Source organism: Salvia splendens, chromosome 8 (genome assembly GCF_004379255.2).
Source record: "Salvia splendens isolate huo1 chromosome 8, SspV2, whole genome shotgun sequence".
Lineage (NCBI taxonomy): Eukaryota > Viridiplantae > Streptophyta > Magnoliopsida > Lamiales > Lamiaceae > Salvia > Salvia splendens.
In genome coordinates, this window is record NC_056039.1 from 28,539,920 (window position 1) to 28,556,299 (window position 16,380).

A 16,380-nucleotide genomic window follows, 5' to 3' on the forward strand; every position below is an offset into this window, starting at 1 on the left:
ATTTTTTAAAAACAATTGAAACGTGATTGAAAAAGGACCAAAAATATTGTAGAGAACAAAGGAGCGGGAATAATATAATAGACATAAACGCCCAAAAAAATTGTAAACTAGAAAAAAAGAATGATGAATAATTAAGAAAGAAAAGAGAAAAAGGATTAATTTAAAAAGCTCATTTAAATCTCAAAATCTTGAAAAAAAGGAAGAAAGAAAAGGAAAATTAAAATATGAGAAAAAAAAAATAAAGAAACGGATAGGAGAAAGAAAAAGGCGCGTCTTCTTCTAGATTTTCTGTCACGCACACCAACAGAGGATAGCATCTTCATCCAGTCACTCGGCTCTCTTTTCACGCCGTTATTGCCTCTCTAGCACGACGCCGCTGGCCTCCTCTGTCCCATGTGACCTATCTCCATCATCCTTCTCTTCTTATTCCATGGAAGTGGGATTTAAAGCTTAAAGTTCAACACCTCCAATCCCAAAGCTTGTGAAATTAAGGTAACAGCTTATCCTAATTCATCATCTATGCTTGAATTTCTGAATTAAAATGGATGAATTCAGACTCTTGTGAAAGGAATGAATACGACCGATCAGTACTTGCCTTGGCGGGTTTGTTCTAATTGTTTGGTTTGGGCATTAATTTAGTCTCTAACCTGTAAACTGTAGATAAATTGAAAATAAAAGTAGAACTTTGGAGAAGAATCATGATTGGTCTAAGACCTTGGGATCAAATTGATAACTTAGTCTGATGTATTTAATTGAGTTTAGAATTACGCTAATTGATTGGTGTAAATATGATTTTCGAAGCTTATATCATGGAGTTGTAAAGAATCTTATCCCCCACCGCCGCAAAAATCTGCGATGGCAACCTTGTACCACCACCAGCCCCTCTTCCACCACCGGAAAAGACCTCACCCCGCCCCAAACACCATCACATCAACAATCCATTGCTCCAAATTGAAGAATTCCGACCCATATAAGGAAATTAAGCAGGCGCAAGTCGACTACGATGCCGGGACCCATAGGTTGCATACCTCCATCTCCGGACTGAGGAAGTCCGACCTCCCCAAAAGAAACCGTTTGCGGGTGGAGGGCGACCGCTTTCAGAAGGACTGGAGCCTATCGGAGGTTGTCGACATGGTTCTTAAGCTTCACCACTGGGAAGATATCGAGAGCGTGCTCAACCGGTGGGCCGGCCGCTTTGCACGCAAGAATTTTCCGCTTCTCATTAGGGTAAAATTTTCTCACCGAATGTGTGTTTTGCTGCTGCACCATCTCTTACTGTTGCTATCTATACTTTGCATTTAATTCTGTTTACAGATTTATCAAGGTATTGAATGGATTTGAATAACATAAATTTGCAACTTTGAAAGTTTGCTGTATCAGATTCTCACTTTATTATACATCTACTTGATTAGTTAGGCCATTTGAGGATATGTTGATGTTTGTATGTCTAGTGTAATTTTGGATTTATGTTGAAGAGGCTAGGGCTGGAATCAATGTGCAAGCTTCAAATTAGGTCCTTTGTTTTTTGCATTTTTGGACAAAGAACTGTTTTATGTAACCTTTTATCCTTTTGTTTGCTTTAATGCCTGAGGAATTCTTTGTTATGAAGATACGCCTCACTCTAACACTTGGAACTAATATTTGAAATATCGTATGTGCTATCTGCCCTCCAACCTATGAAGCAATTATTGCTAATCATTGTATTTTCTTTTTACTGCTGATGCAATTTTTAGTGAAGCTTTGAATTTGTCCCTTTTCTACTCAGGAATTGACCAATACCGGTTCTATAGAGCATAGCATCCAAGTTTTTAATTGGATGAAGAACCAAAAAAACTACTCTGCAAGAAATGATATTTACAACATGATGATTAGGTTGCATGCAAGGCATAATCGTGTTGACCAGGCACGTGGCCTATTTTTTGAGATGCAAAAATGGAGGTATGCTCATTTAGGTTGTTAATACTTAATGCCCTCTGTTGCCGATGCAGTTTTTTTTCGGTTCATGTCTCGATCTTCTTCTTTCTTTTCCCACTTTTATGTCCATTAAAACAATTCTCATGTTGATCTGATCCCATTGCTTCTAGGTGCAAGCCTGATGTTGAAACCTACAATTCTCTCATTCATGCTCATGGGCGTGCTGGTCAATGGCGGTGGGGAATGAATATTATGGAAGACATGCTTCGTGCTGCTGTATGTATTTACATTTTTACTTCATAGTCACTCTTTCTGTTTCTTATGTGAGCTTCCTCAGTCTTTTTCACTCTTATCATCTATTTATCCTCATTAAGTTAGTCTTCCTTAACATAAAATATAGGAGTAGCAGCCAATTATTTTACTTGCTTGAGAAATGGATGGAAACTTGATTCTGATGGGCCTACTATCATTACTCTTTATAAGATTTAACATCCATTGAGTAAAAAAGTGCTGCTGGCTTACAATCAATATCTCCACATGCCATGGTTTCCGGGGCCTCATGTTATTCTTGGTTTTTGTTCGAAGTTCACTGTTAGATTGCCTTAAGTATTCAAAATGAAGGGTAACAACATGTCTCAGCTAATATAAAGACAAATTTTTTACTGTTGTTAATCAGTTCCATGTATTTTTGAACTTGTCTCACTTTTGTAGTTCGTGCATAATGTTTTCTGGTAGTGCCTTATCAGACCTATTTCATCTGCAGATTCCTCCAAGTAGATCAACTTATAACAATCTGATTAATGCATGCGGATCAAGTGGTAATTGGAGGGAGGCTCTGAAACTCTGTAAGAAGATGACAGATAATGGAGTTGGGCCTGATCTGGTAACTCACAATATCATTCTATCTGCATATAAAACTGGATCACAGTATGCAAAAGCACTCTCTTATTTTGAGCTAATGAAGAGTACCCATGTTCGCCCTGACACTACAACATTTAATATTGTGATACACTGTCTGGCTAAACTGGGAAATTATGAAGAAGCTATTAAAGTTTTCAATGCAATGAGAGAGAAAAGATCAGAATGTTCTCCTGATATTGTGACTTATACAAGTATTATGCATATGTACTCTAGCTGCGGGCAGGTTGAAAATTGTCATTCAGTTTTCAACATAATGGTTGCAGGAGGTCTAAAACCTAATATTGTCTCATATAATGCATTACTTGGGGCATATGCCTCACTTGGTCTGAGCGAAGAGGCATCATCAGTTTTCAGTGAGATGAAACAGAATGGCTTCCTCCCAGATGTTGTATCCTTCACTTCTTTACTCAACGCTTTTGGAAGATCAGAACAGCCGTGGAAGGCCAAGGAAGTATTTGATCTGATGAGGAAAAACAATTGCAAACCAAATTTGGTGACTTACAATGCTCTGATTGATGCCTATGGATCAAATGGATTTCTAGCTGAGGCTGTGGATCTGCTGCGTGAAATGGAGCAAGCCGGTCTACAACCAAATGTTGTTTCAATTAGTACATTGTTGGCAGCTTGTGGCCGTTGCTGTCAACATGTGAAGATTGATTCCGTACTAAAAGCTGCTAAGTTGCGAGGCATAAAATTGAATACCATTGCGTACAACTCTGCTATTGGAAGTTATATGAATGTTGGGGAATATGAGAAAGCTTTGGGTCTATACAGGAACATGAAGGAAAAGAGAGTTAGACCTGATTCTGTTACTTATAATATTTTAATAAGTGGCTGTTGCAAGATGTCAAAGTACAGTGAGGCACTAGAGTTTCTTTTTGAAATGAGGGATATGAATATTCCTCTGTCAAAAGAGGTGTATTCTTCTGCAATATGCTCATATAGTCGACAGGCAAGTATTATTTGGTATACTTTTGTATTCATAACGTGAATATATGTATCCTATTTCCCCTTGTCTTCTTTCTCCAGTTCTAACACTATTTTCAGGGTCAACTTGTTGAAGCCGAGTCAATGTTCAACATGATGAAAGAAGATGGTTTGCAACCAGATGTCATTGCATATACGGCTATGCTGCATGCTTATAGTGTTGCTGGTGAGTCCAGTTAGGCGTTTCAATTGTGAAAGTGCAGACTAAGAAAGTAGTCTTAACTTGCAATTATTTTTTTTTTGCCAGAACACTGGGAGGAAGCTTTGGCAGTGTTTCAAGAAATGGAGCTTAATAATGTCCAGCCAGACTCAGTAGCTTGTGCAGCCCTTATGAGAGCCTTCAACCGAGGGGGTCAACCAGGCAAAGCCTTGCTTCTTGCTGAGCTTATGAGAGAGAAAGATATTCCTTATATTGATGCAGTGTTATTTGAAATGGTTTCTGCCTGTACCATGTATGTCCTGAGGCCACAAAATATGAATTCCATTGGGTTTATTATGACATTACTGCGCCAAGAAACTTAGCATTATACCTTTTGTTGAAGCTTGCGAGAGTGGAAGACCTTAACTGAAGTTATCGAAATAATGGGAACTTCTCTTCCTAGTATCTCGGTTGGAACTCTTAACCATCTTCTTCATTCTTTCGGAAAAGTAGGAAAGATTGACACCATGATGAAGGTAATTGTAGCGGGACTACTCCTCCGTTACTTGTCATATTGCATGTGTATACTGTACTAGGGTGTGCAGCAGAATGTTAGAAACATTTCTATTTAACTCTTTCTGGTCACAAGATACAATCAGATCTAGTAAATCAAGTCGACAATTTGTTGATTTCTTCCTTCTCATCACTTCTGCAGCTGTTCCTGAAGATAGTTTCATCACGTGGAGAAGCTGACTCGACTACCTATGCAGTATTATTGAAGAACCTTTTAGCTGCTGGGAATTGGAGAAAATATATTGAGGTTTTAACTTCAAACTTACTCAGAATTCGTTTGCTGCTCTGATATCCAGATTTTGCCTAAATTTTATGACCTTTTTTCTTCATTGGCTGGTATTGAGTTGGTGCTAGACTTGTTCAAGGTTGGTGAATACACCCTTGGAAATGCTGCCGATTAACTTTAATCCTACTACATAAAATGTCTACCGAAGATACTTTCTCCATGATGATATGTTGTAGCTTGTGACCATCCAACACGAGCTCTTTCTGGTGTTAGCACTCATCATAACTGGAACATGACTTGATGCAGGTGATGCAGTGGATGGATGGTGCAGGAGTTCCACATTCTGCTCAAATGTACAAGGACTTGCAATTTCTTGCTCAAACAAGTAGTGGAACTATGAATGCTGCAGCCATGAGGGAGAAATTAGGTAAGGCAGCTAACAAATTGAAACAATAGTAGTTATTTGTGAAATATGAAATCTCTCATTCTGACCCAGAAGCATCACATGTATCATCAACTGCTCAGTTTCTATTCCATTTCTTTCTCCGTTGGCAGAATCCTGGAAGGAAAAATATGGTCATTCAACTGCAGAAGGCAAAATTAATCCTCCCCTGCACACTAATGCGTTGATCACCAGCACAAATGTATCTGGCGCCAAATCATAGAGGTGATGAGGACAACATCCAGATCGAAAGGATGAACATAATTACAAGAAGCACCACGGTGTTCAGACATCCTATTACATTATGCATCTGGCGCCAAATCATAGAGGTGATGAGGACCAACATCCAGATTGAAAGGATGAACATAATTACAAGAAGCACCATGGTGTTCAGACATCCTATGATATTATGCATCTGGTGCCAAATCATAGAGGTCATGAGGACCACATCCAGATGGAAGGATGAACATAATTACAAGAAGCACCGCGGTGTTCAGACATCCTATGATATTACATCAAACACTGATGATGGTGACGGCAGCCACACTGATGATGATGAGGATATAAAGAAGAGAATGCCATGAATGGGGTGCTGATAGCTCGATTTCTCTAATCCAGCAGCGGATTAGTAAAGCCAACTCTGTTTTTTTTAGAATAAAGATGGTTCGAAACTGCAATAGAGCTGTTTCTTCCTTCTCTGCATATACATATAGGTGTAATTTCATACAAGGTTCCTTTTCAAGCATACTGCGATTTTATTCTAACTTCCAAGTTACTTCAATTATTTCGACTTATGGTCAGTTGTGTCCTTATCCACTTCTTCCCCATTTCTCAAATGCTCACATCCTCTCCTAGTCACGATAAACCGAGTTTGTTATTCTTAGCAAAATTGTGGTTGTGACGACACCTCTATTTTTGACATTGACACTTCTAACGAACATACTTATCAAATTACTTTTTGGGGAAAAATTAGACTAACTCAAAGTTCATGTTTTTAGATTCAAAATTTAAAATTCAGAAGAAAAATAAAAAATATTAAAAATTCATGTTTTTATAGATAAATAACCTATATTTTGTGAATCTAATAAAACTTGTTTTTTTGTCGATGCCTAAAAACCCTTTCTGCTTTGGGTGTAGGAATCTAAATTTGGGCCAATGAGTTATAATATACTTTCTCAAAGAAACTATTTACAGATAAAGTTAGGCCCAATTTGTTGTTAGTTTATTATGTTTAGTCTCCCCATATGTTGTACGGGCTATAATAAAATAAGCTTTTTCAATATAAATAAATGATTGATGAATTACTACTATTGTTTATCTCACATAAGATAATAACATATACTCCCTTGAAAGCATAAGACTGTGATTAAGTTTATAAAGGATTAATATTGGGGTAGTGTCCGAAACTGAAAAATTAAGTTCAGTGTACGACATGTGACATACTAAAATGGCAAAAACAGACTTTTGTTTCCTTGTAAAGGATTAAAAGTAGCAGTTAGATTAGGGGTAAAGGAAGGAACAGTGGGAGTAGTTGGGAAATTGAGTCAAATTAAGTGATTATTGGGAGAAATATGGAAATCTTTCACGAAAACGCAGTTTGAAATGTTATTTTTATGATATCAACCTATAAATTCTGCCCAATCACTATTAGCCGGAGTTTCCGATTACGCTATTGTTCTCCAATTAAAGGATGATATCTTGTGTTTATTTTATTTCATACTATTTTACTTTAATAATTAATTTAGCTTATATAAAATATAGTGATCATGATGTATATTGATGCATCTTGATATCAATAATGTGATAATGGAATACAAAATTGGCACAAAAGTTATCAAGTACCCACGATATCGAGGTGTAAATAAATTAAGCAAACCCGATAATAATTTTTTGCAGTCTTCGCTTATTTTTTTTTCATAAAATTGTATCCCTAAATGAGTTATCAACCCTATCAAACATCTCATAATATATCATTATTAATATCAACAACAAAGGCGGAAAAGAAAAGGTATTGCCCAAATCAATATTGCATGTTATTTAAGGTTACGTGCCTCTATTTTTCACTGCCAACAAAAAGTCGTAATCTTACCTACTTCTCAACGTATAATTAATGGATAAAATAATACATATGTCGCTTCTGACCAAGATTTTTTCTCTCTAATCTCACAAGTTCTCATGTAATTATATTTGTGATTGTGATATGTTCTTCGATATATTTATTTTAGACAACATGTTCAAATTCAATAAGATAAAATGGGAAAGAAAAATATAAACAAAATTAAGGGAAAGAGAAAATGGGATAGTGATATCATGCTTTGTCATGCTCACTACATCTACATTTTCCTCGCATCTAATTATGTACTCCCTCTTCCTCTAAAAATAGAAACTCTTTTATTTTTGGTCAGTCCCCTAAATATAGAAATTTTCTAACAAGGTGAGACTCATTTTTTACTAACACACTTTTCTTTCTATATCTCTTACTTAATCGATTTTGCATTAAAATTCGTGTCATTTCAAAAGTTCATGTTTTTAGAGAATGGAGGGAGTATAAGCATATTTAGCTACTACTACTATTATAAATGTATATAGATTTTTTTATCTTTACAGTTTCGTGGTAAAAAGCTAAGGGTTTCATTGAAAATCTTTTAGTTTATAAAATTTTTAAGACAGAGTTTTATAGTATGAAAAAATAGTATATTATATTAAAAATTAAATTAAATAAACAGAAATATATGTAATGGTGTAATTATAGTTTTTTGTATTTGCTGTTTAAAATTTATGTCATTTGATCCGGCGGAACAAGTTGAATCATTTAGCACCACCAAAAACTTTTGTGCATCATGTCAACATTATGTGTCTACATAGAAAAGATATTATACAAATTATCACATGTTTCTTTATATATGTGCAACAATTAAACAAATCACAAGGTAATGCTAAACATTAAAACTGTGATTTTGATGCAATTAACTCTTATTTATAAAGAGTCCATAAATTTTTTTATGCGAAATTCTATGTAAACCATGTTAGATATTTGTACCATAACTAGCTAATTATTACATACTTCATTATATACGCTTAGTAAACTAACACAAGCGTATAGATGTGCTCGTGAACAAAAAAGTTACCCGAATATACTTTTATATACGTACTGTTTCACCGAAAAGGAATTTCTAATTTGGAACAAAAAAAATTGTAGAATGCGAGCTACGCGGTTTCTAATAGTTGAGTCATTTCAATTTACTAATATAATTATAAATATATAGATAAAAAAAAGCGTGGCAGATAAAGAAGCAGACAAAACATCTTCCAAAATCAAGGCTGTAAACATCAACATAATTATCACAAATCTTTCCATTTGTTTTGTATCACAAACATAATTTATTAATGAATTATTTTAAATATGTGTATTTAACTAATTGAAAAGTCGAGAACAAGTGAGACATAATGTAATGCCCGAGGAGGTACTGTGAGAAGTTGATTTGGTTTAACCACTTAATTAATAATGTTGGGTTCATAATTATTAGTACTAGTACTTGCTACAAATCATGCACCTAATCCAACATATAATATAGAGTACTATCTTACACATGCCACTTTGATTTACATATAATTCGTTTTTTTTTTCTATGCAGATAAATTGGGCGTGTGTTTGTTTTTAAGTGTGAGATATAACTGGTTAAAATGGTGAATTAGTTAGCCATCTAATTAAACGCAAGTCATACATGTACAAAATTCGGTACACGAACAAACTTAATCATATATTAGTACTACTATTTATTGCTTGCCGTTTGATCTTCCAAATTGTACAACACCATATTTAAATGAAATTACCGAACACCAATATTTTTTTTAATCACTTTATTTTAGTACAGTTGTAGTTGGAGTTGAGACCTAAACAATGGTAGTTGTAACCTAAACAAATTAGGAATCCAAATATTGCTAATTGCCAGGTGCAATAATCTCAAAAAATCACAAATTATTTCGTCACACATCTCTTACCAAATTGTCCGTCATTAAATGTCTCATTTTTCCTTTTTTTTTATCCGCCAATAAATGTCTCATTTCACTTTTACTATATTTAGTAAATGGACCCTACATTCCACTAACCCATTTCACTCACATTTTATTATAAACCCGATACATTAAAGTAAGTCAAACAATTTCTTAAAACATGTAACGGTCAAATATGAGACATTTAATCATGGACAAAGGGTGGAACTAACATGTCTCCACCATTCTCTTTTATAAAAACACCTCATTCCCTCCATTCAAATGATCAAACTCAAACACCAAATTCATCAACACAAAATCAAAAATTTGAATCCCAAATTAGTCACAGATGTTTAGGCCTGCCTTAATCCCCTCTCTCCTCTTATTCCTCTCTTTCTACACATCCTCATCCCACGCACAATCATGCACCAACTACACCTTCACCGCCAACCAGATATTCAGCCACTGCGCCGATCTCCCTAACCTCAACTCCTTCCTCCACTGGAACTACGACGAATCCACCAAAACGGCCAATATCGCGTACCGGCACGTGGCGGTGGCAACGTCGAGATGGGTGGCGTGGGCGATCAACCCTACCGGCAGAGGGATGATCGGAGCGCAGGCGCTCGTAGCGTTCCAGAAATCAGACGGCACCATGAGGGCGTACACGTCGCCGGTGAACAGCTACCAGGCTCAGCTGGCGGAGGGGGATTTGAGCTTTCCGGTTTCCGACTTGTCAGCGACTTATGCCGCGAATGAGTACACCATCTTTGCCACGCTCAAGCTTGATAATGTAAGCTCTGCCTTGAGCCAAGTCTGGCAGGAAGGCCCCCTCTCCGCGTATTCCCCGGCGCAACATCCCACCTCCGGCGCCAATGTCCTGTCCGCCGGGAACTTCAATCTTCTCTCCGGACAGACTGGGAGAACGTCGGGAGCCATCATCGACTCCCGCACCAAGAAAAAGAATGTGAGTTCTTTTTTTTTTTTTACATTAGACCCCACATTCCACTAACTTATTCTCATTTACATTTTATTATAAAACTAATATAGTAGTATACAAAAGTATGACTCACATGTCACTAATTTTTTCAACTCACTTTCTATTACATTTTTTAAAATCCGTGCCGAGTCAAATGCTGACAAATTATTAGGGACAAAAGGAGTACTTCCGAGCACGAAAATTAAGGAATTGATATTTAAAGGTTGAGGGAAAGAGAATAAAGTAGAGGCAGAATAATTTTTTTGTAAAAAAAGAAATGGTGCAAATAGTTGTTCCAAATGGAATAAGTTTGTAATGATGCAGATTCACGGAGTTCTGAACTCGGTGAGTTGGGGAATACTACTGCCAATCGGTGGTATCACAGCGAGGTACCTGAAAGTATTTCCGGCAGCCGACCCAACATGGTTTTACCTTCACGCTCTTTTCCAGAGCTCGGGCTACATCACCGGAGTGGCACGGTGGATCACCGGCCTCCAGCTCGGGAGGCAGTCGGCTGGAATCACATACACGGCTCACAGGATCATCGGCATTGTCATCTTCTGCCTGGCGACCCTGCAGGTGACTGCTCTGCTTCTGAGGCCGAAGAAGGAGCACAAACTGAGATTCTACTGGAATGTGTACCACCACTTCATTGGGTACTCTGTTATAGTCCTCAGCATCATCAACATTTTCAAGGGCTTCAACATCCTACATCCTGACCAGAAATGGAGGACTGCCTACGTCGGGGTCTTGACCGGCCTGGCTGCTCTCGCTGCCATTCTCGAGATCTGCACATGGTATGTTGTCCTGAAGAGGAAGAAGTCGAGCCGCCCTGACAAGATGTCAAATGGAAGCCATGGCTATAATGGATATGGTGCACGTGGTCAAGATAGGGTTTGAAGTTGAAGGTGGGATATCGTTTATGGCTTTTGTTGGGTTTTCCATGTTTTATTGTTCAGTTTATTATATATAGGTTTGTTTTGGATAGTTATATAGGAGTAAATGTTTATTATTTATTTGGTGCATAACATGATTTCTGAACCCCCTTTTGTTAAATTTTAGAGAAACAGAGATACGGACACCCAGTTTAGGAATTCGCCAACAGCAATGAGGCTCATTTACCTAGTATAAGAAGATTGTGGAATATGAGGAAGTTTTTTCAAATTTAGTTGTTCCATCCAAGTGGGTTCAGCCACAACACAAGCAGCAGTTGTTTCTTCTCCAGAGATTTATAGGATATAGCTATAACAATCGATGAAAACAAACCTTTCGTCTTGTTGCGGTTGCTGTTTTATCATTAATGGATGTTGGTTAGCCGTTTTATTTCCCGTTGATCTCAATAATTCTTTGGGCCTCTGTTAAATTGGGCCACGTCAATTATGCTACCGTTATGCACGCAAACAATTTTCACTATTATGGACCACATCTTTAGTTCTTTTGGGCTGGGCTCTCTTGCCTTTCCTTCAACTTAAAATTTTGATTTAATAAAATACTAGTAAACAAAGTCAAATCATTAATTTTGGTTGATGATTGATTTCAAACCTCGAATTTATGATTGCATGCATAATGTAAAATCAATTATTCATACATATTTATACTCCTTACTTAGTCAAAGTGATGCGTCCTTTCTGCAGGGCACTACGTTGAAATTACATAAAATGTGCCTGAGGGTCATGCATTTCAGAGATCAAAGTTTGAATTGGAAGCTAGAACTACATTAAATGTGGTTGTACAACAAGCTCCCGAACGACCAAACCTATGTAGAGATCAATATCAATACAGTGCAAACTGGAACTACATCAAATGTGCAAAATATCTTGGTGCATAACAAGCAAGTTTTCTGAAATATTTTGTGTTTGTTAAGAAATTTACTGAAGATTTGTCATTCAATTTGTCCGGTGTCATGCAGCTCACAAATTACGACAAATGGTTACATGACGTTTTTTCAGAGCGTGGACTTCATCATGTGTCCTTTCTGCAGAGTACTACATCAAATGTTTCTGTACCGAAAATTGATGTTCTCGTTTAGAGAGTGCAAGCTGGTTCCACATAAAATGTGGTAGTTGGACTTTCTCACGCGTCTCAAGGATCAAAGTCTGTATTACATGTTGGCACTAAATCAAATGTGGTTGCACTACAAGCTCCTCTTCAATTCTTTGTCATGTGGGATTCAAATGACAATTATTCACTGCATAGCATTTTTTAAGAACTAGGACTTCCTCAAACGAACTTTAGTCGTAGCCTGGAACTTCTGTCTCAAGATACAACTTTGCATGCTAGGACTACTTATGTAGCCAGAGTTTTCACTGCAGCCATATGATTAGGAAGCTCCACAATTTGCTTTTTTGGGGCCTTTTTATATCCTTGCACAGTTTAATTTTTTGAAGCATCTGGAAAGCTAGTTTTTGCATAATAACTTAGTATTCTATTTTCTCTTCACTTTCTAAAAGAGATTTTTTATTATATTTTTTGAATAAATTGATGTTCACTTTTTTTCTAATTTTCAGTTACAATTCAATAATAATTTTATAATCATTTATAATTTTCAAAACAATTGTAGTATAATTGTATTCTTAATAGCTCTTGCATTCCCACTGATATCCCTACCCTTCTTGCTTTTGAACTCTTTGATAAAGTATTCCACCATCCTGTTATCTATGTCCTTGCCTCCAAGATGAGTATCGCCGACAATAGCTCTCAATTCAATGACATCGGCCTTAATCGTGGCCATGGACACATCAAAGGTATAAGAGGATTTTGGTCTTTGGTAGTGTGTACTAATAATCAGTCAAATAATTTTTGTCATATATTAACCTTAAACTCATGTAGTGACATTTTTTTTATGATTTGTGTTTTGCGAGAAAAATAAAAATTTAATATAAATAGCGTGAAATTTAAAAGAGAGGTATTGTATTTTTTACAATAATAATCATAGACTCCACTCATATTTATAATATGTGAGGTACAAAATGATCTTCTATAATAAGGCAAATAAATCAAATCCTAACAAACTAAATTAAAACAAACTATATTCTAGATTTATTGAAACAAATAATAAGAATAATACAAACCATATTCTAGATTTATGGAGAAAATTAGGTGACGTGGGTGACATACATGGATTTTGCATGGTTTTAGTCTTGTATGAATTTGATCACATTTCGTTTATCACTGGGCGTGATTATGTCTACTTCTCTATTATGTTAGTATTTTGATCATTTTGTGAAAAATATGTAGAAAAAGAGTTAAAAACAAGTCAAAAGAACCTACTAAAACAAAAAGGAAAAAGTACAAAAGGAACTAATGAAATAAAATGCATTAGTACAAAAATGTAATGAAATAAAAATTTGTACACGAAGTTAATGAAATAAAATGTGAATACAATGCGCATTGAGGGGCAACCCTCCCCTGAGTCTTGCAAGGAGGGAACGCTCGCAATGCCGTCCCCCGGTTCCATTCCTCTAGGACGTAACGGGGTTCCCGTGTTGCAGATGTCGGAACAACTTACACATAGAAGCGTCATCAATGATATTTTTTTGGCTCGATCATAAGAGATAATTAAACTTTCTGGACGGTCTTGGATGAGTCGACTAAGGCCCTATCTAAATATGTCCATGTCTGCATTCAGATAGTTGGGATTTTTTTTTGTTTAAAAAAATTAATAATGGCTTTCATATAGAGTATCTATTATAAATAAAACCCTCAATCTATTAAATAGATGAAAATTATTTATCAATTAAATTGCATTTTATCGTATAAATAGTGGGGTTTACTGATTTCGATTTTATTGTTTTCCTAGGGAAATTGCTTACATCAGAGACCAATTACTAATACGAACGTGTGCCAGATTAGTATTGATTCCACTAATATAATAAGGGGCTTCTTGGTATGATGGAATGTAATTAAGAGGGAATGGAATGGAGATGGGAATGGAATGGAGGTGGGAATGGAATGACAATTCCATTCCATTCTTGTGCTAGTACAAGGAATGCAAAGGGAATGAAATTGTTATTCCTTAATTGATTCCATTTCTATGTTTGATACCTACAAATAATATAGAAATAGAATGGAATGAAATGTGAATAATTAATATGTTATTCTACCAAAAAAATATTTATTCAAAAATGTTTTTGCCAAATACTCCATTTTTCGTGTGTGTGTGGAATTTTCAATTATTTAAAATTTTAATTTTATTAAAAAATTGTGATTATATTAAATTTAAATATAATATAAAATAATATTTATATAATTTTGTTAAAATTTAAAATAAGAAGAAAGGAAAATGAAATGGAATGGAATGAGCATGTGGAATGGAATGATGATTCCTAAGAAAAGAATTTACCTCCATTCCATCATAGCAAGTAGGGCCTAATAGTTCTGAGTTGGCACGTGACCACCCCCGAATAATTTGTTTTTTCCAAATCAAAATGTTACTGTTGTTTTTATTTAATTTTATATGGTTCGAATCAATTACTATGATTCTCGTGAGTGTCTTTCCACTCAATTATATACGATGCCACAGAAAGCAACTATTTTCGAAAAAAGTAATCCTCACGAGAAACGTCAGTATTGATAAAAACGTGATGTCTGAAAATGGAAGACGACTTTACAGTTTTTATAGGCAACGTTGCATTTTATGTACTAAAAATTTGTGAGCATCCGCAAACATTGGATCAAGAAAAAAGAGTAAACTACATCAAAAGTCCTTGTGAAACTGCAGGTCTCTAATAAAAAAAATATCGTCAAATAACCCTAACGTTAAACATAATCACGAATCATGTTTTTTTAGCCACTTTTCGGACAAAAATGCCCAAATGACTTGAAGGGAATTTTTGGCAATCCCTAAATTCGTTGACATATGAATTCTGTCACATTTATGTCAGCAACTTCTTATGTGACATCCTAATAAGTTCTGATACTCCATACGTGATTAAAGTTTTGTCAATATTTGTACAAAAAAAAAATTCGTATATTTCTCTATTTCTAGTTAGTGGTAACTATATACTAGGTATATCATATAGGAAATTCATTGAGAAACAACAAAAATATGGAAAAGTGAAGTTATTTATGAAATAAAATCTAAATCAATAATACACTGAATAAAAAATATTTCATATTTAATTAAATGATACAATATTATTTTCTTGAAACACTGACATTTAAAATATTATTTCATTATATATCATCGAACTAATTTGTTAATGTAAGCCTAACTTTAAGACGATTTTATATTTATTAATATTTTATTAAGAATTATAATTTAACTCAAATTGAAATTTTTTAACATCATATGAATATTCAATCTTTATATATAAATTTGCATAGTTTCTTGTCATTCATGATAAAATTGAAACATGAGTAATATTTTGAAAATATTCAAGCATGTGACATTAGCTATTTAATCCCTGTAGATTTTTTTTTATTAATAATAAGAGTGAACTACACCAAATGACTCTAACTTTTGCACTTGTTGCACAAGTGACCCCTAACAAAAAAATTTGCACCAGAGGGGCCTATCGTTAAATATAACCATGAATGAAGTTTTTTAGGACCAAAACACTCTCATGCCCTAAAAGGGCATTTTTGTCACTCCATTATATTGCTGACATGTGATTTCTGCCACATTTCTGTCAACAACTTCATATGTAATTTTCTAATAAGTTTTTGTACTTCATACGTAATTACAATTTTATCATTATTTACACTTTCTAATTTTTTATATAATATACATATTTATCATTATCTGCATTAATTAATATGAACATAATAAAATGAGACCACTTCTTCCTTATAAAACTCATTTTATGGTATTTTTCCGTGTTTTTATTTCCCGTAATTTATTTTATTTACATTGATTTATGGATCAATTTTATTTATTATGAAAATATCCTAATTTTACAGTATTAATTTATAAATTTACATTGTCTTATTTCAAATACTATTATTAATAAAAAAATCTTGAAGGATTAAATAGCTAATATCACATGTTTGAATTTTTTCAAAATATTACTCACGTTTCAATTTTATCATGAATGGCAAGAAACTATGCAAATTTATATCTAAAGATTGAATGTTCATATGATGTTAAAAATTTCAGTTTAAGCTAAATTAAAATTACATTAATAAAATATCAATCATAAAAATCGTCTTAAAGTTAGGCTTAGAGTAACAAATTAGTTCGATGATATATAATGAAATAATATTTT

The 16,380-nt window shown here is 34.8% G+C and overlaps 2 protein-coding genes across 2 annotated transcripts; both read left to right on the forward strand.

The window, feature by feature from the left end:
* Positions 1–266: 266 nt before the first annotated feature.
* On the forward strand, positions 267–6,002 carry LOC121745287 (pentatricopeptide repeat-containing protein At2g41720-like). The gene is made up of 11 exons (XM_042139131.1): positions 267–492; positions 802–1,227; positions 1,766–1,938; positions 2,085–2,190; positions 2,678–3,787; positions 3,883–3,988; positions 4,070–4,274; positions 4,365–4,497; positions 4,677–4,781; positions 5,067–5,187; positions 5,316–6,002. The coding sequence occupies exons 2-11, from the start codon at positions 856–858 to the stop codon at positions 5,423–5,425; spliced, it is 2,541 nt and encodes an 846-aa protein (XP_041995065.1). The 5' UTR covers positions 267–492; positions 802–855; the 3' UTR covers positions 5,426–6,002.
* Positions 6,003–9,459: 3,457 nt separating this feature from the next.
* On the forward strand, positions 9,460–11,500 carry LOC121743402 (cytochrome b561 and DOMON domain-containing protein At5g47530-like). Its single transcript, XM_042136702.1, has 3 exons — positions 9,460–10,162; positions 10,499–11,082; positions 11,237–11,500. The coding sequence occupies exons 1-2, from the start codon at positions 9,545–9,547 to the stop codon at positions 11,072–11,074; spliced, it is 1,194 nt and encodes a 397-aa protein (XP_041992636.1). The 5' UTR covers positions 9,460–9,544; the 3' UTR covers positions 11,075–11,082; positions 11,237–11,500.
* The last annotated feature ends 4,880 nt before the right edge of the window (positions 11,501–16,380 follow it).

What these genes read in the sequence shown, in the direction of transcription:
- LOC121743402 (XM_042136702.1), top strand. Translation starts at nt 9,545, where the DNA reads ATGTTTAGGCCTGCCTTAATCCCCTCTCTCCTCTTATTCCTCTCTTTC. An exon ending in CCCGCACCAAGAAAAAGAAT is followed by an intron (nt 10,163 to 10,498) that starts GTGAGTTCTTTT and finishes GTAATGATGCAG; the next exon opens with ATTCACGGAGTTCTGAACTC.
- LOC121745287 (XM_042139131.1), top strand. Translation starts at nt 856, where the DNA reads ATGGCAACCTTGTACCACCACCAGCCCCTCTTCCACCACCGGAAAAGA. An exon ending in ATTGGAGAAAATATATTGAG is followed by an intron (nt 4,782 to 5,066) that starts GTTTTAACTTCA and finishes GACTTGATGCAG; the next exon opens with GTGATGCAGTGGATGGATGG. An exon ending in AGCCATGAGGGAGAAATTAG is followed by an intron (nt 5,188 to 5,315) that starts GTAAGGCAGCTA and finishes CTCCGTTGGCAG; the next exon opens with AATCCTGGAAGGAAAAATAT.